At 42.7% G+C, this 22329-nt stretch overlaps 3 protein-coding genes across 4 annotated transcripts; all 3 read left to right on the forward strand.

Annotated features, from left to right (window-relative positions):
• The first annotated feature begins 996 nt into the window (after positions 1–996).
• On the forward strand, positions 997–12997 carry stard3 (StAR related lipid transfer domain containing 3). 2 transcript variants are annotated; one of them, XM_062408143.1, is made up of 15 exons: positions 997–1101; positions 4434–4672; positions 4756–4833; positions 5057–5134; positions 5245–5298; positions 5603–5720; positions 5825–5926; positions 6031–6086; positions 6180–6272; positions 7329–7391; positions 9673–9768; positions 9850–9929; positions 10001–10105; positions 10242–10335; positions 10658–12997. In XM_062408143.1, the coding sequence occupies exons 2-15, from the start codon at positions 4460–4462 to the stop codon at positions 10781–10783; spliced, it is 1356 nt and encodes a 451-aa protein (XP_062264127.1). In that variant the 5' UTR covers positions 997–1101; positions 4434–4459; the 3' UTR covers positions 10784–12997. The 2 variants fall into 2 exon arrangements, with proteins under 2 accessions (XP_062264127.1, XP_062264128.1); XM_062408144.1 differs by lacking the exon at positions 997–1101 and adding an exon at positions 1108–1428.
• A 1332-nt stretch (positions 12998–14329) lies between these two features.
• On the forward strand, positions 14330–17713 carry mreg (melanoregulin). The gene is made up of 5 exons (XM_062407218.1): positions 14330–14614; positions 14795–14957; positions 15560–15650; positions 15726–15889; positions 16841–17713. Exons 1-5 carry the CDS (start codon positions 14520–14522, stop codon positions 17027–17029), a joined length of 702 nt encoding a protein of 233 aa, XP_062263202.1. The 5' UTR covers positions 14330–14519; the 3' UTR covers positions 17030–17713.
• A 2620-nt stretch (positions 17714–20333) lies between these two features.
• Positions 20334–22016, forward strand: tcap (titin-cap (telethonin)). Its single transcript, XM_062407165.1, has 2 exons — positions 20334–20624; positions 20754–22016. Exons 1-2 carry the CDS (start codon positions 20476–20478, stop codon positions 21142–21144), a joined length of 540 nt encoding a protein of 179 aa, XP_062263149.1. The 5' UTR covers positions 20334–20475; the 3' UTR covers positions 21145–22016.
• The last annotated feature ends 313 nt before the right edge of the window (positions 22017–22329 follow it).

A 22329-nucleotide genomic window follows, 5' to 3' on the forward strand; every position in this document is an offset into this window, starting at 1 on the left:
AGAAGAAATATGAGGAAAAGAAAACGAGGGGGATAGAAGGGAAAATGAGGTTCATGAGACAGTAGTGATAGGCATCAGGGTGGTTCCTATCTGGAGATCTGCTAAGAGTTGCATCCTGTATAATAAAGATATTCAGTGTGAACGTGGTAAACTTTTCTCTTTCAGGGTTTCAGTGTCCCAGAACATTACACATGTAGAACCAGAATGAATCCTTAAGGTATGAACAGTGTCCTGTGCTCTTGTCTGGTTCGGTGGTCTCCGCCATGGTTTGTACGCTTTATGTGCATGAGCCAGATCAGACAGCATATGGGGGACATGTCATCAAAATAAACCCAACACCGCCATGTTTCTGCTTTCCTCTGTAAATATTTATTGCAAAACTTTCCAGCAATAAATTGTATAATCTGATTTTTTAAATTTATTTTCATCAGCAGCCAGACTGACTCACCAACACTTAATGAGCAGATTAAAGCTTCTCTTTATCAGTTCCCAGTCAAGTTTAGAATTGATTTTAAGATCTTATGGTTGACCGCTCTAAACTTGCACCTCATGAACTTCAGATTAGCCAGTTCGTAACCTGAGGTCCTCAGTGAAGGCCTCATTCCACAGCTGAGGACCGAGACCCTTGTCCTCCAAGACCCCGACTCATTGGAACAGTTGTATTTATCCTGGAACTTATTGTTGACTCCCTATAACTCACTATTTTAGTCATTTTTTCTTCTCTTCAATGTTTTCGTTTTTACTCTTTTCTCATCTGTAACTTTTTTTTAACTCCTGTATTTCCTATATTCTTAACTTTGTGTGATCTTCATACTGATTTTAAAGTTTAATTGTTATAGTTGGCATCCTACCCCACGCAGTTTTAAATTGGTGACTGATTTCATCCTCTGTTTTCGCTTTTCTTTCTCTGTCCGCCACTTAACACACACTTACATGAAAACGGACGGGGATGTAGGTACGCAGCGGGGCCACTAGAAGCGCGGTGATGGGGTTTTCGCCCTGTTTGAAGAGCGGCGGTGATTCATCTTGTTGTGTTTCTTCGTCTTTGAGAGCGCAGACCCGGAAGACTTGCTGAGCGAGGATGATGACCCGGTAACTCGTGTGAGTTTTAATGTCTGAAATGTAGCTTTTTATTAGATGTTTCGTAACGTAGAGTCAAGTTAACCACACGTCCTGCTTCTCACCGTCATTTTCTAGCGTTACCAGCAAATGTCAGTTTCTAAAATACTGTCCGTATCCCCTTGTTTTCACGGGGGAACCTCACAGTTAGCGAGTGAAACTAACTTGCACAGAAAGGGAAGATGAGTTAGCCGTCGGAGGCTAACCGAGGCAGCTAGCTACTCTGGCCCTGTCACTTCTTCGTTTGCTGCTTCGTCTCGTCGGCGTCTGTTGACAGGAGATAAACACAAGAGTGTGGCAGCGACTTTGGTGAATATTCCCTGTTTATCTTCCGTCTGTGTCTCCATTAGCCGACGTGAATTAGCCCGTTAGTTGAGAGGCGATCAGCGTCACATAGTTTGTTTACCAGAAGTAGTGAAGGGAGAAGAGAGTGAGTGTGTGTGTGTGTGTGTGTGTGTGTGTGTGTGTGTGTGTGTGTGTGTGTTTCAACAATGTCACGCGGGGAATGTTTGCGTGGTAAATAAATAACCTGGAGATGACCCATGATGCCATTAAGTTTATTGTGAAGAATCACCGACTGGTTGTGATTCACTGGGTCAACAACTGTCAGGCTTGTTATTGTGCCAGGAATCTGATCTGATGTTGCAGATCAACAATCCTTCAACTACTATATGCTTCAGAGTTCTATCAGGCTGAATGAAAACAGTGTTTGTAGTTGGATCCAGTGCTGCATCGCAGGTCAAACCCCTTGACAGCCACATATGTGTATTTACTTTGTATTTATATATACAAGAAACGTTTCTGATGTCACTTTACTTGGACATAATGAGTGAAGCTGCTGCTGTTTCTTTCGTTTCTGTTAATTAGCGACGTACAATGTATATTCTCTTATCATGTCCTATGTTCCAAAATGGGATTGTGTTTAGTTTAAAAAGGCATAGACCTAATGATGTATGATCTATTGATCCACATGGTTTCCATAGTGCTGCCATACAAGTCTGTAGCGAGTCAGATTTACCTTTAGCCTCAAATTCAGCCTGTATCATTGATTATTAAGGAAAAAAACACTTGAAGGGATAGCTCACTGAAAACTGAAAGTTCACTCAAGATCTAGTCTCCACTATGACGGTGGAGGGGTGGGTGAAGTGTTTGAGTCCACAAAACACTTCATGAGTCTCAGGGGTAAACTTTGCAGCAGCCGGATTTGATACAATTGAAGTAACTGGTGACCTAGACTTCAGACATAATAAGACAACAGAAAAAACATAACATGTCTCCATCCTGCTCGTGTGGTGTCATCCATGTGTCCGCAAGACCCGACATTTATATTTGACTGGAAACAAGGCAATTAATACCAAGTTTTTTGCCTAAATGATATCCTCCTACAATGTGCATTCATGGACCTGGACACACCATCATGTAGCTATGTCCACCAGCTTAGCCCCTTCCGGTTGACTTTTAGGCTAAAAACAAGGTCTATATTACCTTGATTTGACACCACACAAGCAGAGTGGAGGCATGTTATGTTTTTTTCAGTTTTTTCATTACGTCTGAAGAAGAAGACACCTTTAACTTGTGTGTGTGTGTGTGGAGGGGTTTGAAACAGCATTTACTAATATCTGATTATCTGTTTTTAACATGAACTATAAACGTTTCTAAAATGTCATGCAGGGAATGTAGTTTTTTTGCGAGGTAAATAAATAACATGGAGATGACCGATGATGCCATTAACCATTAAGTTTATTGTGAAGAAACACCGACTGGTTGTGATTCACTTGGTCAACAACAGTCAGGCTTCTTATTGTGCCAGGAATCTGATCTGAATTTGCAGAGCAACAATCCTTCAACTACTATATACTTCAGAGTTCTATCAGGCTGAATGAAAACAGTGTTTGTAGTTGGATCCAGTGCTGCATCGCAGGTCAAACCCCTTGACAGCCACAGATGTGTATTTACTTTTCATTTATATATAGAAGAGGATGCAAGATAAATCTGTGTAATCCATTTTTATTGGATTCTGCTTTAACAATGTTTATCCCTGAGTCTCCAGCAGGTTTTTTGGACTCAAACTTCACCCCTCCATCAGTATAGGGTTGGGTAAATAATGACTGAATTCCCATTTTTCAGTGAACTAACCCTTTGAGAACGCTAAGGTGCTGTATTATGCCCCAAACATCTGCTGGTGGCCACTAACACCTGCTAACATCTCCTGTTAGTTGGCAACCTAAAAAGTGCAGAAGACCTTCAAACGTACAGGAGATATTCATCTCATTCAATTTTTTCTTAACTTGATATCGATCCAATCCATCCGATTGATTTGAATCAAATAAAAATGGTAGGGTGTACAAATGACAGGGTTTCTGCAAGTTTAAAATATCATGATCTGATCTTTAAGCCTTAAAATGCCTAATTATGTCAAATTATGATGTGCTAAGTCTCTAAAACGAAAGGCATGGTCTTAATTATGTTAATGTTCATTAAACACTTCTTTAAGATAATTTTTTTGGCGGCATAGTTTGTAAAATCTTGGTATTCCTTCATATTTTTTATACTTGATGTAGGTCTTGAATTGTATTCATTAAAAAGTCTTAAATTCATCTTGTTTAAACCTGCAGAAAACCTGAATACAAACTCAGACATGTATTAGAAGATATGAGTAAATCAATATAAGCTTGGTCATTAAAAATACATGGATGGAGAATGGAAGATGTGTTTTACAGAATTATTATCAAAATAGAATAAAAAAAATTGAATTGTGTGTATTTCTGGATATTAAGCCTGGTGAAATGGCCTGTGGTGAGGTGTGGAAGTCATGCGACTGCAGCGAGAGAAGTGTTTGCTGCTCTTATCTGTTTCTTACTGTGGAAAAAACACACCACACACACACACACACACACACACACACACAGGGAGAAGTAGAAGCAGAAGCTTGTGAGCAGTGCAAGTTCATCAAAATCAACGGGAAAACCGCCATGACAGCGATGCATTATTGCATAATCACTGATTAGTATAATTGTCCTAATATCTGAGCTTTAGTCCATCTTTTTGGCTCTTATTTTTGATCTAGAAAATGTTTTGATGATCACAAATTATGCCATAATATTCAGTTTTAGTCAAGAAACCTTTGACATGTTTTCTCTTGTTTAGGCTCCACTGTAGCACAGCACAGTGCAGGGGAGGTAGTTCTGCATTATGATTTAAGGTGTTTTTTTAGCCACGTTTTTTTCATGTTCTCCTCATTTTTGGTTTGTACAGGACAGTGTTGCTAAATATATCCAACACATTCCGCTGACTTTATGTGTCTCTCGTCGCAGGGGGAGTTTCCTGTCTCACCGCAGGAATGCCGGGTGGAGAGTACGGGGAGCTCGGGGCCAGTCTCCCCGCCATCGCCTCCCTGAACGCCTCCTACTCTACATCAATGTCCATCCCGTCCCCGTACCTGTTTGCACCACCTGCTGAGCGCAGGGTCATCTCTGACGTCCGCCGCACCTTCTGTCTCTTTGTGACGTTCGACCTGCTCTTCATATCGCTTCTCTGGATTATTGAGTTGAACGTAAGTCCTGAGTTTGGTTGACACCAATTGTTAAGACTCGGTTTGACTCTGATTTGGATTCTCCTCCCTCTATTCTTCGGCAGATCTCCAGCAACATTTGGACCAGTTTAGGAGACGAAGTTATCCGCTATAACTTCCGGTCTTCCTTCTTCGACATCTTTGTAAGTGGGTCAGTGCACGTCTGTGTACACGTAACTGGACTTCAGTTTACAATACTGGCCTTGTTATTGATTCTTATTTATGTGTAGAGCTGATCAGATTCAGACGAGCTTGGCCACATGTCTGCATTCACACACACAAGAGGAGAAAATGATGATAAGGTCAAAATGTCTGCGACATGTGATGAGGCTTTTTTTCTCTTCTTTTTCTTCCTGCTTGTCTCAGCTTCTCGCCATCTTTCGTTTCCTGTGTCTACAAGTGGGTTACGCTGCCTTTCGGTTAAAGCACTGGTGGGTAATTGCGGTAAGTGAGCTTAGTCACGCACACAGGGAAGAAATACTGTAAAATCCCATTTTCTCACCGCTCATAAATCATAAATCACACCTCATATTCATGTCTTTTTTCCTCCACAGATTACCACTTTAGTGACCACTGTCTTCCTGGTCGTGAAGGTCATCGTATCTAATGTGAGTGTGACACTTTTACATACGTGCGTGCGTGTGTGTTTGTGGTGCAATGGCAACTTCAACTGTTTCACTTCTGCTTTATGCCCGTAATGTTCTGTCTTATGATCTCGGGATAACTGTTGTTCTATTGTGTTCCATCTTTTCTGTGAAATGTAGTTTTAAAGCTCCATGAACTATTTATTTGCAAGTAAACCAGCACAAAGAAGCAACTCCCCGTTCTGCTATGGAAGTCATCATAGTACTTCTTGTCCTTTTTTTTAATGCTGTGCAACCTCGGGATGACTTAGTTTCTGTCTCTACACAGTTGCTGTCCCAGAATGCCTTTGGCTACGTTCTGCCCATCACCTCTTTTGTGGTGGCCTGGCTGGAGACCTGGTTTCTTGACTTCAAAGTGCTCACGCAGGAGGCAGATGACGAAAGAGGTGGGAGACAAGACGCCGGACACTTTCGAACACAACTCGACAAAAAAATATATTTCTCCTATTTAACTGTTTTCCCTCTCCCTTTTTTTTTGGGGAAACCTCAGCCTACCTAGCAGCGGTGAACGCGGCCTGGCTACGGGCTCCTATGATCTACCCCTCGGCCGTTTCAGACGGACAATTCTACTCCCCACCTGAATCCGTCGCAGGTAACTTGATCTTTCATACAACTTATTCTTGCATCAGCCTTGAGAACAGTCTGCTGTATTCTAGCTTGTGTGTTTTTTCCCGTTTCCCATTTTCCCGTCTGCAGGCTCCGAAGAGGATCTGGATGAGGAGGGTCTTGGGCGCAGAGCTGTCACCAATCAGGTACCTGCGTCAGTGAGAGAACTTTTAATATGCTTGCTTTTCATTACCTGATGATGAAGGTCATTCTCTCTATCTCCACCTCTCACCTTGCAGGAGAAGGAGTACGTCCGACAGGGTCGTGAGGCCTTGTCTGTGGTCGAACAGATCCTAGCCCAGGAGGACGGATGGAAATTTGAAAAAAACAATGTGTGTGTTTGAATTTGCTTCGTCATATTTGATTCATCCAAAAGATACACGTCTTCTCTCCTCCTGAGAATATTGACATCCCATATGCCAGTCTTTACATTGATTAGCTGATCATAATGCAAGATTGAACAACCCCCAGATGTGGTCTGATCCAATCACATTCTTTTACACCTAGCATTAACATATGGTTTCAATACCAGAGGCTGTGAGCTGTAAAGTCCAGTTTCCTATATCGTTAACTGGCTTCACACTAGAGGATAATTGGGCAGGCTGACTGTTGTGGAGGAATTTCTGATTTATAGCTGGTTTGAACAGAAAGACATTATCTTAATTTTACTGACTGGTAAGGAGTCTCCAGTATTCTTTTTTAATCCTGTAGCGTGAAAGGAACAGTGATGGAATATTGAGCAGAAGCCACCAATAGCCAAGGGGATATGGATAATAGAGCATAGTAACATTCATATTTATCACCATGGAAGTGGAAAGTCTGAAATTTAAAAATCACTTGGTTTGATATAGTTTGACAACCAGAAAGCTTTCACTACTCTGAATTCTCCAGATTATTGTGCATCTTATCTGCTCTTAAAATAACAAATCTACAGGATCCAAATTAAGGATTATGTTGAAAAATATTATTAGATTTTATATTCTCAATCTGTATAGACCTCAGATATCTAGATCAATCAGTATCAAACATTAATGAGTTTTTTTCCACATCCTTTTCTGTAGCTTGTTACAGGAGAAGAAATAAAGGTGGAAAATGGACGAATCCAAAACTCAAACTTTCTGGCAGAAAAAGGCAGTTGTTAAACTGTTTTTTTTTTCAGGCAAACTAGATACATTAGCAAACAGATCTATTCCCAGATCTACTGTAAAACATTGTTCCCCACAGAATTGTTGTTCCTCTAAATGTGGTAATTAAAAGAAACTCCTGATTTTGAAGTCCTCACCAAAGAGATAGTTCTGTATTTTGAGGGAGTGAGTTGTCCTTTGACTTCTGTCTCGTTGAAACGAAAGCAAACGCCTTATGACTCTAACTGTCTTTCCTCGTGTCAGGAAATGGGAGACTCTGTCTACACCCTGGAGATTCCCTTCCATGGAAAGACTTTCATTCTCAAGGTATGGCAGCTCTTTGTGTCTTCAATGTGAAACTGAGTCTCATGAGAACCTCCAGCAGTCAGGAGACACACAGAGCAGTGCACATTCATTATGTTTAGTATACATTGTGCCTCCATAATGTTTTTCTGCTTTACTACTGTCTAATTAATGAGCGTATCAGGCTTCACGTCACATCCCTCTATAACACTCAGAACTAAATAGTGTACACTGTGCGGGCATGGACATGCATGTACATGGTCAACCTCCAGAGGGCACAGTGGTGGAGTAATTGAGACAAATCGGTGTTAAATCAGATTTTACCAGAGGAACCCGTTACAAAGGAGTTCATTTAGCACATGTAATTTATCATAGAGGAATTCACTATGTTACACGACGCTCCATAACTAAAGGCTGTTTGAAGTCAGTGCTCCGGTTTGACACTGGACATGACGTATGACTTCATCCAGAGAAATGTCATCAACAAGCGCATTCACTCAATGTGATTTTCCCGACATTTTTCTAGGGGTGGCTGGTAGAACTAGTTCAGGAAAATGTCTGGAGCAAATGACTCAAACAAATGCGTTCTCACACACAGACCCTCCAGAAAATAAGTTCTCAGGGAATCACTTTTTTGGTTTTCTGTGTCTCCTTGAAGGCCAACCAACGTGTTATCTGCATTATTTGCCTATAAAACATTTGCATCTCCAGTCCTCGAAAAATTGGAAATCATGATTTATTTATTTGCTAAAAGTCTAATTTACTGACTTTGTTTTCGCACTGATGAAACCAACAGAAGAATTTTGTATCTTGTCAGCTGGATGGTCATGCGTGTGTGTTACATGATCAATATAGTAGCTTTTTTAATTATGACATCCCTTTTTTTTAAGCTTTTTGTTAGTTTATATCCACTGATACAGCTTGTCTACATAAATCTGACTGTAAGAGCCATTTTGTTGTGGTTTTGTTGTGTAAACCCCCCCCCCCCCCCACTTGGGGGTGTAGTGCTTTGCCAATCAGGCCAGAGGTTAATATAATCAGGTGGGTTACTTACTAGTTTTTGACTTACTGTAGTGTCCCCGTTGCCAATGAAAAGTTTGTTTTGTTTTGTAAACCCTGCCGTTTGTATGTTATAAATCGCCTTTGTTTTGGATCATGATATATATATATATATATATATATATGATATATTATAGGTTATTCAGTTGAGGGGCCACGGGGTCACTCAACTGAATAACCTATAATATATCCACATTAATGATTGCAAGAGCAATGTAGTGACGCTTGAATCTGCAGTATTTAAAGTCAAGAATGTTTGACTCTAATATCTCGGTCACACAGGGTGTGTGTGTGCACAGCGCGTGACGGCTGCGTCGCTGATCTGCTGCAACTCGCGTGCGCCTGTAGTTCACAGGGAGCGTGTCTGCTGCAGAGCTGTTGAATGAGGGTCCTGTTGAGACTTTTTTTATTTCCTCGAATTAAAGTAGCTTATGTTCCCAACTAAATACCACGACTGAACACCATGAAGCCATGGATCTACCAGCCCTGGAAATATTTCACACTAAAAACCTTTTTAAAACCAATTAATGGATTCAGTCAACAGAAAGGCTGAAGTGCTCTCACTTTGAAACAGGGACAGTAACTTTTGGAAATATTTCTTTTGTATATATTAATTTATACTATAATATATGTTTGTGTAATATATTCCGTATGTTTATATTTATGTGATATATTCAACTGATAGACTATGAGATAGAAAGGTTTTACTTGGGCCGAGACTCACTCTCTAGAAAAGCATGCGTGGCTCACGCGGGCAGTGTGGCTGCTTTAGACGTTCTGCAAAACTCACACATTCTGTTTGAACTGGGCTCTGGTGGTTTTCTGTTTGTCTGGCCCTGAGTTCATCTGATCAAACAGTTGTCCACGAGTGCAGTTTTTCTTGGGACGATATGATTTTCCGCCAGGATAATGATCATGAACACACATGAGATGTGGTTTTAAAAAATGGCTTTCACAGGCTAAAATTAGATTTTAGAAATCCATAGTGATAACCTCATCTTCTGGGGATCAACAGAGGGGAGACTGTGCCAGAAAACCAGCGTCAGTGGATTTAGTTGAGTTCGGACAGAAATATTGAAAACTGGGCTGGAGGACATCCAACTGAATATCAAGATTGAAGTTATCACTTGTAGTTTCTTATTCCAGGATTTTCACACAATTTTCATTTCTTTTTTAAAGCGTCACCCACATTTCCCTATTGCTGTTGACATGCTTTATTTTGATGTGTTTTGTTGTCCTTGTTCAGGCTTTCATGCAGTGTCCTGCTGAGCTGGTGTATCAGGAGGTGATTCTGCAGCCAGAGAAGATGGTCCAGTGGAACAAAACGGTTTCCGCCTGCCAGGTGACCTGTTTTTTAATTGTCTTTGTGTCTATTTGAGTATTTGTCATCGTTTTTTAACACCGCTTCCTTCCTTCTCCTCAGATCCTCCAGAGGGTTGACGACAACACACTTATTTCATACGACGTCTCTGCTGGAGCAGCGGGGGGAGTTGTGTCTGCCAGGTATGTCAGCTCAGCACACAGCAGGCTTCAACGCGTCCCTTGTGTCCACTGACCGATTCTTCTTCGTTCAGGGACTTTGTTAACGTTCGACGGGTGGAGCGCAAACGAGACTGCTACCTGTCTGCCGGTATGGCAACCGACCACGACGCCAAGCCCCCATGTGGTCGCTACGTCAGGTCAGAACACGCCTCCGTCCAGGCCACTTGTCACCACCGATGCGCAGTAGATCAGAATGTAATCCATTTAATAAAACTCCAGTTGCCTTTGGTTATTTTTCATTAACATCTCTTGTCCTCTTGTTGCTGGCCTCAGGGGGGAGAACGGTCCTGGAGGATTTGTGGTCCTCAAATCCAGCAGTAACCCGTCGGTCTGCACCTTCATCTGGGTCCTCAACACGGAGTTGAAGGTGAAAATGTGCATGCTGCAAAAACTAGCATGTTTTTCACGTTAATGTTGAGAGTGAGTCGTCAAAGTAAAATTGGATTTGTCTGTTTTAAGAAAATTCAATGTGTATTTGCAAATAGTGGATCAGAAAAAAACAATTAATTATAAAACTGCTAATACTAGATTTTCATAAATATATCAATTATAAGTATATAAATTCCACAAAATGAGAAGCCAAAGAAAAATGTAAGATTTAACAAATAAACCCAATGCATTCATGAATGTAATGTGAGCGGGGAGAACAGTTGAAACTGACTTCCTTCTGGCTTGTTTTGTCTCCTCAGGGCCGTCTGCCCCGCTACCTCATCCACCAGAGTTTGGCCGCCACCATGTTTGAATTTATGTCCCATTTACGGCAACGTATCGCTGACCTGCGGCCCTCTCTGCGCTCCCACCAGCAGCACACTTAAAACAGCAGAGACACCGGACTGTGCCACAGCTGGTTGGGAGGTATCACTACTGGGCTTTTGTATACGTATATTCAAATCAGCGGAACACGTGCAATGAGCACAGCAGTGCTCTCGTGACACATTGAGCTGAAGGGATGTGCCATAGTGACTGAAAAGACTGCAGCTTGAAGCATAGGAGATGTGAGACATGTGACCAAGCATTCACCACATTTCAGTCACATGAGAAGAGGAGTAATTTGGTTTTCAAAGACGTTCTTCTTCTTTATGGAAGGTCAACAATGTTTTTTTTTTTTTTTCTAGTGTGATCACATACATATTTTTGAGAAGACCTGATGTTATTTGGCCCCTCGCTGTACGAGGAGAGCCGTTTTCTGGGCGCATCACTCACACAAGAAGACCTGGATGAAGACGGGGGTCGATTCTCACCGTCTGACGTATTTCAAAATGAAACCGATATACTGAGCCTTATCTTACTGTTGGCCATTGATTTGCTGCCTTTTTGTGTGTTTTCACTGCAATGTTATAAATGTTTCTCTGGTGCGCCAGTCATAAAGCAAACCCATACTTCAGTCCCACCTTCAAGGGACATGTCATTTGAAGGAGTAAAAGCTGTTTTCCACGGTTAATTCTCTTTAACGACACTGTGATAGATGGTAAAAGCAGCATCACTAGAAGAAGATGCCACTTACCCACCCAGTGAAATTCTCTAAGGCCGTTTTCGAATATGAAGAATGCAGCGCAAGACTGTCAGACCCTTTCCCAAAGACAGAAAACTCTGGAGCTTTCAGGCGGGGGGGGGCACCCGGGTAGAGCAAGCAGCTGGCAGGACATGATGTGTATATTCCGCTGTGGAAATTACATGTTTGTTGTTTACAGCACATTGACACCATATCATCAACAGCTCTCAAGTCTTTATTAATTGGAAATTGACATTTTGGTCGGCGTCCTCTCTGTATCTCACCTCTTTTCATGCTGAGATACTTGGGCTATTTTTCTTTATTTCAGTTTTGCGTTCGTGGCGTGATTAAACAACTTCTACACGCCCTACTGCTCGACATGTATTGTCACAGGGGCCCGCTCTGACATTTTGCTTGTCGGCTTTGAGGAAAAGTTGTAGAAATGTCTTCCACGACTGGCTCAGATATTCACCTTCTCACATGCAGCCACATAGAGCCCCTCCAGAAGTTTTCTGGAAAATGTCCGAGGTTCAGTGCATGTCTAAAAGCAGCTTTAATTTGACAGCTCCCTTTCTGCAACTGCAAAGACTTGTTATCTAATCCTCTTAAATCTAATCAACTTTTTTCTGAGGGTTTCTCAAAACTGCTTTTGTGCTGCACTTTATCATCCGAAGTCAAACCAGGCTTTTGCATTTGCATTTGCATTTGCATCACATACTAACAATATTATATATTGTTAGTCAGGGTCGTCTGCCCCGCTACCTCATCCACCATTGTTAGTATGTGATGCAAATGCATTATCGGGCTCGATTAGTACTGGAGGATGATGCTCACACATCGTGACGCTGTACACGCTCTGAAGTTGTACTTTTGTATCCATTAACCTCAAGTGGCCTTGTGGTAAAAGAAGCTGAGCTCATTCAAGTCATCAACAGTTCTGAATGTGCTGACATTAGTACTGGTCTCCCCTCAGGCACTCAGATGGAGGATTGAAGTTTTTCTATCACTTCTTACATTCTGATTACTGCGTGTTAGTTTTGCTTCAAACATCTTTATCTCAGTGTTGTGACGGACCTCAGAAAATCGTTTAAATAATTTCACAAAACCTGGTCATAGGTCCAAAATCACTGCGGAGTTGAAGCAGAGTGAGCAGAGCAGGCAGGACACTTTGGTTCTCACTCGCAAGCTGTCAACCATCTGAAAAGAGTCCATGTCCAAAAGTGGTGGTAATTGCGATTTTTCTGTTTTAGCTGTTTATCATACTGAAGGAATGTTAAATGAAATCAGCGTTCTGGTGCCTTTTTATCACTCTCCCCTCACGTCCGGCTTTTTCTTTTGCTTTACTCTGTCATGTCCATGTATGCCATATTCACATGAAACATGCTTACAGTACTTAAGTTTGTGTCTTTCTTTTTAATAGCTTTTGAATGTAATTTATCATAAATCATTCAACCAACATGTTAATTTAAACCAACAGTCAAACAGTTTTTATTGAGTCTTAACCAGTGTCTGATGTTTAATAAAATATACAAAGTCATGATTTAGCTCTGCCCCCTTTAACTTACACCTAACTTACCCGTGGATCATTTAAAAACATCTTGCTGCAATGATACTCTCCTGTAAATGCTACAAACATCAGATCGGTAATGTACAGATGATATAGAATTTGAGACCTCCATGCTGGCGGGGGGCGCGGATGTATATTAGATATAAAACATTTTTAAGGTGATTCCTAAGATGTCCTCATCAAACCCTTGTCCACACAAGTGAAGCTTGATCTTTTACAATTCAACCATAAACTGGTGAAACTATAATTATAATGAAAACAAGTATCACCAAATCAATTTCCATTCAATTTGTCAAGAGGAGGTGGGTAAGGGCTTTTTTTTTTATTTATTTATTTTTTTTAATTTTATTTGGACATGGACATGACAATGTCATTGGACGAACCAGATGCATTGTTTACAGTGTATTAGCATAAATGCTAGTTTACAACACCTGTCCACAGGTTTCCTGGCCATTGTTCAAGACTAAGACTCAGCAACAGAAGCATAGATCAACCATATTTCCTGCAGCTTGACTAGTTGGCGGCAGCCCACAACAACAAAGCCCTAATTCTAGTTTCACCCCTCCCACACACACACACACACATTGTTTGTGTCATAAAACAGTGGGACCCCGTGACTTGAGCCTATGTCACATGCATGACTTACCTTTGCAAAATGGCCACAACAACCCTTCACGTCTGGTCCACATGTGAACCACAGAGGGCAAGCGTCTTTAACGTTCAGACTCGCCAAGAGCTCCATAAAAAGACTCTTTTTCAACCACTTGTAAATTGATTCACGGTTTATCTCGGTTACCACATACAATGAAATTAAATAATCCTTGAATCAATACAGCCATGGTAGATTAAATACAGAGGATGTCACTGGGCCTATTGAAGAGATGTGTTGCCCTCAGGGCAAAACACAATGCTAAGTAGAAGAGATGCAGCCGCTCACATGATTGTGCTGTGACTGTCTTCTGAGGCTATTGGTGTGTGAATATGTTCTTGAATCGATGAGAGAGTGAGCGCCTCACTGCTCTCATTGTCCTCCATGTAAGGCTGATGAGAAGCACCAGTCCGTGGGCTGCCTTCTGCCTGAGCGTCACTACCCGGACAGGCTCTGGCCGAGGATTTGGCGGGCGAGATTCCTGAAAATGGGAAACTGAAAATTAGGTAGAGTTTGGGGATCACTGACCTTTTGTAACTTTTTACCTGTTTGTTCCATCTGATAATTTGTCTTCTGTGATTCATAAGATTAACGCTAGTGGATGACATGACCTATTTTCTTACATTGCTGGTTTTTATTCATCCTCCAGGCTGTGAATACGCTCCCTTTTCTACGGAATCTCTTCAGAGCAGCCTTTCTTCGGATCGTCTCCGAGACGGCAGCGTTGTGGAGCTACGCTCAGACACATCAGACCAGACTCCACACGGGAAACTCCCTCGTGAAACAACTTCCATCTGGATTACCTGACACTGTGAACACCTGCTACTCACTTACTCTGCTCAGATGGGAGCTGCCTTTAAGAAGTTCTGCATACAGTTCTGCTGCTGCTGTTGTGCCGCAGATGAAGATGATGAGGATGAGAAGCAGCCATTACTACCGTAAGAGCCATTAGCCAGACCAGCATAGGACTTGTATCACTTTTTTGCACTTGTTTTGTCCATGTTTTCATTTCACCTTAATTTATAGAAGGTTGCCTCCTGGTTGGTGTGTGACTGTGTGTCTCTTATTTCATTTTGTGTGTGTAAAATGTGTAACCTTGTGCGTTCGATCCCACACAGTCCGGACCCACTGGAGTATTTTAACCGTGAGGTCCAGAAGCGTCGTGATGAGGAGACCAACCTGTGGAGTGAGCCAGGAGACCCCAGCCACTCAGAGAGGGATGACGACCGGGTCCTTTACGGCCTGCTGCAGGCCAGGACCAAGACCCGCATGGGATCCACGGTACGTGAGGGAGGCCTTTCTGGACAAGAGTCTGTAAAGGCTTTATTCACACTCAGTAACCTTGGGGTGGGGGGGTGGGGGGTGGGGGGGGGGGGAGAAACACAGCAGTGGAAAACAACCTCGGGCGCTGTGTGCTGGAAAACACAGGCTGAATTTGTTCACACTGGGTCCAAAGACTGAAACATTTTTATGATGAATCATCACACATGTGAGTTAGGGGAATAATGCTCCACTTATGAAACGACAAGGAAGTGGACCAGTAATGACTTAAGAATCCAGTAACATGTTTTTTTTAAATTTGACATATTATGAAAACCCGCTTTTGTAGTGCTTCTACACGTTAATTTGGGTATCTGGCATGTCTACCGTTCCAAAAACTCCGGAAAAAAACAACTCCTGCGATTTGTTGTGTTTCCTCTATGTCAGAAACTATACAATAGAGTGCCTCAAATGGGATTACGACCAGAATTGACGTCATTATCAGTCTACATTGCATAGCCCCCCCCCCCGGAGGGCGGAGATCGGGTGGAGGAGCCATATCAACTGTGGTAAAATGGGCATAATATGTCCCCTTTAAAACCTTTGTCCTTTTAATTGTGTAGGGCTATCGTCGTCTGAGCTGCGACATCGAGGCCATGAGAGACACCCGGCGAGAGGTCAGAGACAAGTGGAGGACAATTCTGGAGCATCTAGGTAAGATTGGACAGGTACAGCACCATCTACAGGCAGAGTCCCCAAAATAAAAATGGATGGTATCTTCCGACTTAGGTTTCATGGCGGAGGCAGACTCGCTGCTGACGGTGTCCGCCGGCACGTCTAGTGACCGCATGCGCAACGCTCCGGCAGCACGTGCCCTCCTCCACTCGCTCCACACCGAGACGGCCCTCTTCGACACCAAAGGCCCGCCCCCAGAGAGATATCTCTTCATCCTGGTGAGAGAAGGAACCACATTTACATTACATGCATGTCTTTCCAAAACATTTGCATTTTACACATGAGTGTCCCTTCTCTGGAGCATATATGGTAAAATGAATAAAAAAAAGCACCCTGGGGTGTTTGTGGGTTACACCACTCATGTTAAAGAAGCCCACCGTTAACTTAAAGCAACACTGTCAATTTCTGTTGAGGAACAGCGACCCCTGCAGCCATAAGTGGTTATTGAAGTCTTAGCCAAACACCATTAGGGAATATTCATATTTTAAGTGTCCTCACTAATTATCAGAGATGAAATCTGTCTTCAATGATTTCCGAGTCTTATCTTGGGATCTTCAGTTCAGAATTACTCTTGAACTGGCTGGACCTTATTCCAGCTTTTAAATCTGCCCATTATCATTCAGTTATAGGCCCTTCACAAACTCACCATATCACAAGTCAGTGTGTCATCAGTTATTTTTGAAGCTCTTATTCTTAATTTTAAATATGTAAAACTTTTGGGAAAAGTTAGGAAAAATTTAAAATTCAAATTACACTTAATATTAAAAACAAAATAATTGCCAGCAAACTTTAATGTAAGTTACGAAGTTAAAAACTTCTGGTTTCACACTAGAATCTTCACCTAATTTCCTTTTTATTATATATTTCATTGTTAGATCTAGAAAGCTATACCTTTTTATTTTTTTAACACTTCATAGTTTCCCGAACTGCCCCTTTTTAAATAAAAAAATATGAGATGAGGATATAATGGGGAAGGAAAGAGGAAAAAGGAACCTGTGCTTAATATTCCTCTCGACTGGATATTGTTTATTGATCCTTACCTTGCATTTAGGGGTTGGGGACTGAAGGTTTGGTTTATAGCATCACATGAATACAGTGGAAAACTCATCTAAGACGACATATTCAGAACAATAATGATATTCACGATTCCCTTGTTTCCTCCTTCACAGGATCGTCTCCTGTATCTAGATATAGGCGAAGATTTCCTGTCAGTGGCAAAGCGCTTCTATCCGCCCAGGGATGGCTCCGACGAGGACGTGAACGGCCTTGGCATAAACCTGCCGCTGCTGCTGGCCAGGGTGGAGGCCATGAACGGGGCAGCCGGCGACGATAGCGATAGAGATGATGGAAGTGACTGATCCTAAGATCTACTGGCTGCAATAATAACAGACACAAGGCAGGGGGCAGTAGTCATCAACCCTTGAGACCCTGGATGAATCGCTCCTTTCTCCAAGTGCCTCATACAGTGTTGCTGCTGCTCTTTGGAAGATTTAGGCTGAAGATTTTTCTCGTTTCTCCCCCAACTGCACAGCTTGAGTGTTATTATGTGTTCTCTGGTCAAAATCTAAAAGGGTTTCAGCAGATTTCCAGGTGAATGTTACAGACATGTTTATTGTGAGTGTGTGTTTTTTTCCTCTGTTTACCAAAAAGTTCCCAGCCTGTTTATTGTTCAGCTGTTGTGAACCTTCAGGGTAGCAACGTTCCTTTTAGCAGAACCTCTTTATATTTTGTCCTATGATTATCAGCACTCATTTCATTAAATCACATGATTGGTAGCAACACACGAAAAAACAAAAAGCTCGGTATAAGTACCACTTTTAACTAATTTAAGTCTGCAGAGTTGACTTTAGATGGAAGTACAATGAAGTTTGTACCGTAAGTTGAACTTTTAAAGTATGTGTGTGACGTTCAGGTGAGGTGAGGGATTTTTTGTTTCCCTCCAGCAAGTTGCTGAAAATGTGAAACATTTCTAAACTGGTGGCACTTTGCATGTGTGTTGTGGTGTCCAGTTCATGATGAAATAAAGTTGCAGTCTAAATCCTGATGTGTGTACAATGTCGCATGTTGTTGTAACTTAACACAAATGACAAAAGAACAACAGACGACTTTGTGTGGCCCGTAACAAGTCCGAAGCATGAAGTAGAGTTTGCTGCATGGAAGTAAAGTCAGTGTAGGACAGTAATTCAACAGGAACTGTGGCTGTGGCAATCCTTTCAAGAGGAAAACAAGGGTCTTCTTCAGTCTGTTACTATGCACTCACATGGCCGGCCGCCTGTGAACCCATGGCTGGCTCACACGCTGATCCACAGACATAGCACAATTCCTGGCCTGGTGCAGCCTGCCCGGCATCTGACCATCCCGTCGGGACCGGAACGGGATCCACGATGGAAAGTGATTATGGTGTTTGGTGGTCAGCTCCATGTTGTTGTTGTTGTTATGCAAGAGAGCCACTCAGCTGAGCAACATGTTTTAACCCTGCACAAAGACACAGTACCATTGCCGCATTGTGGAGCCGGAGTAAAAGGCCAGAGTCACGCTAAGGATTGTGCAAGAATCCATACAGGACTCGATAGAAAGTTTACTTTTCTCAGTTCCTACTGAACTGCTAAGTAAGAACTTTGAGTCATTCGACCTTTGTAGGAAGCTCCTCTCTGTCCTCTCAAATTCACCCATCTGTCACAAAAGAAGACAAAAACTGACTTAGTCAAACTTGTACTCTCAGTATATATATATATATTGTTAGCTTTATTTACCATTTCCTGACAGGCCAGGGGCTTTATCCTGCAATCGCCCCTCTCGCGCTTCCTCCCACTCCATGTCTCTTCCCTGATGACAGCTTACTTAAATGTCACTTCCCAGCACTTGCGGCAGTGTTGTTTCGCAACACAGAGTTCTTTTTCCGGGACCGGGCGGTGGTTTGGTGCAGGTGGGAGGTTGATCCATGACCTGTCCACATTCCTGGCTTCAGTAGCAGAGAGTAACTGGCCCAAAAAAAACAGCAACGAGGTGAAAGTAATTTGATATACGTCGTCTTGCAGTTGTACTAAGTGAATTCCTAAGTTATCAACCAAAAAAAATAGAATTGAAGGAACCAGCCTGTCTGCTATTTTTTAAAACTTGATTGCGCTGTGTCATGTTGATTCGAAGAAGAAGTGATCTCAACAGGGAAGAACCCTGCATAGAGACTTACTAGGTTTCTTAAATGGCATTTATGATCACCATGGTGTCATAACAAAGCTGAACACATGACCCGAGGGATGCCTGTGGTACTCTCTCTCTCTCTGGCATTCTAGTTCACATATGGGAGAAACTGCAGAAAGAAAGCTGAAATACAGCCACACTTGACAAGCAGAGGGAAATTAGCTCTTAACTGTTGTATGACACATAGAGGACATAGTCTAACTAGTGGACAGGGACAGTATTTAATTTCCTGCTTTAATGTTACATCTAATAAATGGTTTCAAACCCACTGTTATGTAGCTGTATGCACACACACATAATAGTATAAAAACGAATTTATTAATGTTTCTGTTTATAATCAGGCGCTCCTCTGGGCACCGTTCAGTGGAGGCTGCTGTATAAACAGCTGTTTTACTAAATCAAAGATTATAAAAAAACACTTAAATGATGATTTAATGTTATAATTTGGCATCGATTCAGCAGATTGCAGCATTTATTCACCAGCAGTACACAGGCCAATGTCATACACTATTAAAGGCGGTGTGATCGATCAACCCTCTCGTCATACTTCTGGTTCTGGTACATCTGATATGTGCTATCTGGTGATATCAGTACCTGATGTGGATGAATGAGTCAGGCACAGGGACTGTTGTAACATCACACCAGCAGACAACTTTCAGAGGTGAATGTTTGTGTGTGTGAGTCAGTGTGGGTGTGGGTGTGTGTGCGCGCTTCACAGCCTGTAACCTGAGTTGATTATGGCCTGCGTGGCACTCTTGTCGCAGAGGTAATGAATCACCGGGGACGGAGTTCTCGCAGCTACTGTGAGGCGACTCACTGTATCGGCATTTAATGAGGGGCTTTGATGTTGTCACAGAGCACAGCTGTCGTAAAATCAACCATTTAATAGGCATAACAAGTCAGCAGGGTGTGGTGAAGCCAGAACATTAAGTTCTCCTTCCTGATTTTTTCCCTCCAAGTGAGTGACATTCCTGATCCATAACCCACATATTCAATCCAAAGGCCTGAAATATATTTTTGTGTATGAGCAGCTGCATCACTCTGTTTGCTTTCTAAATTATCGAGGTGTTACCCGCTGCCTCATATACATCAAGTCTGAGAGCTTATCAAGATTCCTCTCAGACCAAAGACCAAACCTGTTGCCTGTGTCTGTCCACATTCGTGTATAATCCTGTATACTCCGGGGGTCTCTGTGACACTCGCCCCCTTCCGACACACTGTGATCACAGCTGAAGTGGAAAATGTTGGGCTGAGTCATCACGGAGGGTGACTGGGTGAACAATCTGAGAATCAAGGGATTTCCAGTCCAATTACCTTTAACCCCATCTGAGAGTGGCTTCCAGCTCACAGGGATTGAGACACGGGGCACTCGGTGTCGCATGTCAGCGCACGCTGATTGTAGAGTGACAACACGGATCAGAAATAGCAGCAGAGCATTTATAAAAGCCGCCGGTTGACCGGGGCCAAGGCAGACGACACAAAGAGAGGCAGTTGGAGCCAGGAGATACAGCCAGCTGAAGCATCCCTGTTGTCAGACACGAGGCCCGAGCTTGGGACTGATCAACAACAGCCTACTGGGAAAGGTATATCTGAGACAGAGAAGATGCCGATCACTTCCATCCTGGAGAAGCGTAATGGTGTGGTGGTGGGAGCCGAGCTGACCTGCAGTGTACGGGAGGATAACAAGGCTCAGAGGGAGACCTACAGTGCCGACTGGAACAGCATCAGTCAAAAAACTCAACCTCAGGAAAGGTGAGACTCTCAGACAAATCCAAAGGTCCCTATGATTTGTTGTGATTGTAGTTTTGGTATAACTATTCTCATATGAGCAGGCAATTAGTCTGATTGAGTCTAACTTCAACTGTTCTCTGATTCCTTCAGGCAGACAATGGACATGAATGACAGATCTCGCAGGGAGACTCTGTCCCGGCAGTGGCAGGCCCGTTCCCTGACACAGATTTGCCCCTCGGGTGTCTTCCGAGTTGGCACCGTGGAAATAGGGGTGAGGGAGCACCAGCTGCTGCCCAAGAGAAAAACCCTCCCCTTGCCCATTTTCACCCCGGCAGAGCTGGGCGTCCGGCTCGGACGCGGAGCCCCGCACACCGAGGAGGACCTGCAGCCCCTCCCCAAACCAGACGGATTCTGTCCCGGCAAGAGGACCGTGGACGAAATCACAAGAGATCTGCCCCCAGTCAAGCCGAGCCTCATGGAGTTCTCCAAAGCGCCCAAAGCCCTGGGTCGCTCCATGTCCGTGGAGACTCAGAGAGGGTGAAGAGACCACAGGGGACAAAACAGAGAGAGAAAGAGATGATGATAGGGAGAAGTGTGACAAATGGAGGAGGATAGGCTTTTGACAGAGCGAGTCAGGAAGGACTAGATGTATATAGATTTATCTCTAGTGACATTCATTATAAAACCTTCATACTGTAGATTTTGGTTGAGCTCAGTCTGTGTCTCTTGGTGAGCACAGCACCAGATAAGTGTCACGCTTTGTCAATGATGTCATTTGGTGGTGACCGGTATTAGGAATGGTTGTGTGAAGGTATTGGCTTTGTGAGGGAGAGCCCGGGTGTGTGTTCTCAGCTGTGCCATGGGATATTGTGTGCCCGTGCTGGCCGGCTGGGCACACACACTGACCTCTCACTGGAATCACTGTGGCCCGACCTTTAATCTTACTGCATGCACTTTCTTTAGTATTGAAACGTGCATATATCCTGACAAGGTAAATGAAAGTGCTCTTGTGGTCACCTGACTGATGGGTTATTCCCGTAACAGGAGGTGAAGTCATGCAACGATGCAGTAAGTGACAGATGCAAAAGGCAGAGGAAGGTAATAAACTGTAAAAAGAGGGATGAAAAAGGGAAGAGAGAATCGGAGGGACTAGGGCTCGGAGAGCATGTCACCTTCAGGCCTCCGGAAGCTCTTGACAGTCACTGAGAGATCACACACTGAAGAGGACATACAATACAAATAACCTGCTCCTAACTGTGTATTAACTGATCTGCTTTGTTAGCTGAGTGGCAGCTCTTTCGTATCCAATAGGAACAGACACTGTAGTGAATGAATTTGAAATGTGTGCGATGATGTTTAATTGTTTGTCCTAGTTTTTTGTTATTTTTTACAAATAAAAGTTATGTTGCGCAACACTTTGTTTTTTCTGTCTATGATGCAACTTTGATTGAATTTTTGTGTTGAAGGTTCGATAAACAAAGAAACAAAAAATGATGACTCCCTTAAATAGAGAGTTGTGGGCACAGGAAAATGGCAACAAAGAGATATGATACGGTACAATAACACATTATGGTGGGCTGCAGTATGACACGTTACAATAGCCTACAATACAATACAATACAATATGACACAATACGTTAGCTTACAACATGACCCAATATGATATAGTAGCTTACGATATGATATAGTTACCTATAATACAATATGATAGACCTACAACACGATA

This window comes from Platichthys flesus, chromosome 16, assembly GCF_949316205.1.
Source record: "Platichthys flesus chromosome 16, fPlaFle2.1, whole genome shotgun sequence".
NCBI lineage: Eukaryota > Metazoa > Chordata > Actinopteri > Pleuronectiformes > Pleuronectidae > Platichthys > Platichthys flesus.

What these genes read in the sequence shown, in the direction of transcription:
- stard3 (XM_062408143.1), top strand. Translation starts at nt 4,460, where the DNA reads ATGCCGGGTGGAGAGTACGGGGAGCTCGGGGCCAGTCTCCCCGCCATC. An exon ending in CCCACCTGAATCCGTCGCAG is followed by an intron (nt 5,927 to 6,030) that starts GTAACTTGATCT and finishes TCCCGTCTGCAG; the next exon opens with GCTCCGAAGAGGATCTGGAT. An exon ending in AAACGGTTTCCGCCTGCCAG is followed by an intron (nt 9,769 to 9,849) that starts GTGACCTGTTTT and finishes CCTTCTCCTCAG; the next exon opens with ATCCTCCAGAGGGTTGACGA.
- mreg (XM_062407218.1), top strand. Translation starts at nt 14,520, where the DNA reads ATGGGAGCTGCCTTTAAGAAGTTCTGCATACAGTTCTGCTGCTGCTGT. An exon ending in GAGAAGCAGCCATTACTACC is followed by an intron (nt 14,615 to 14,794) that starts GTAAGAGCCATT and finishes GATCCCACACAG; the next exon opens with TCCGGACCCACTGGAGTATT. An exon ending in AGACCCGCATGGGATCCACG is followed by an intron (nt 14,958 to 15,559) that starts GTACGTGAGGGA and finishes TTAATTGTGTAG; the next exon opens with GGCTATCGTCGTCTGAGCTG.
- tcap (XM_062407165.1), top strand. Translation starts at nt 20,476, where the DNA reads ATGCCGATCACTTCCATCCTGGAGAAGCGTAATGGTGTGGTGGTGGGA. An exon ending in AAAACTCAACCTCAGGAAAG is followed by an intron (nt 20,625 to 20,753) that starts GTGAGACTCTCA and finishes TGATTCCTTCAG; the next exon opens with GCAGACAATGGACATGAATG.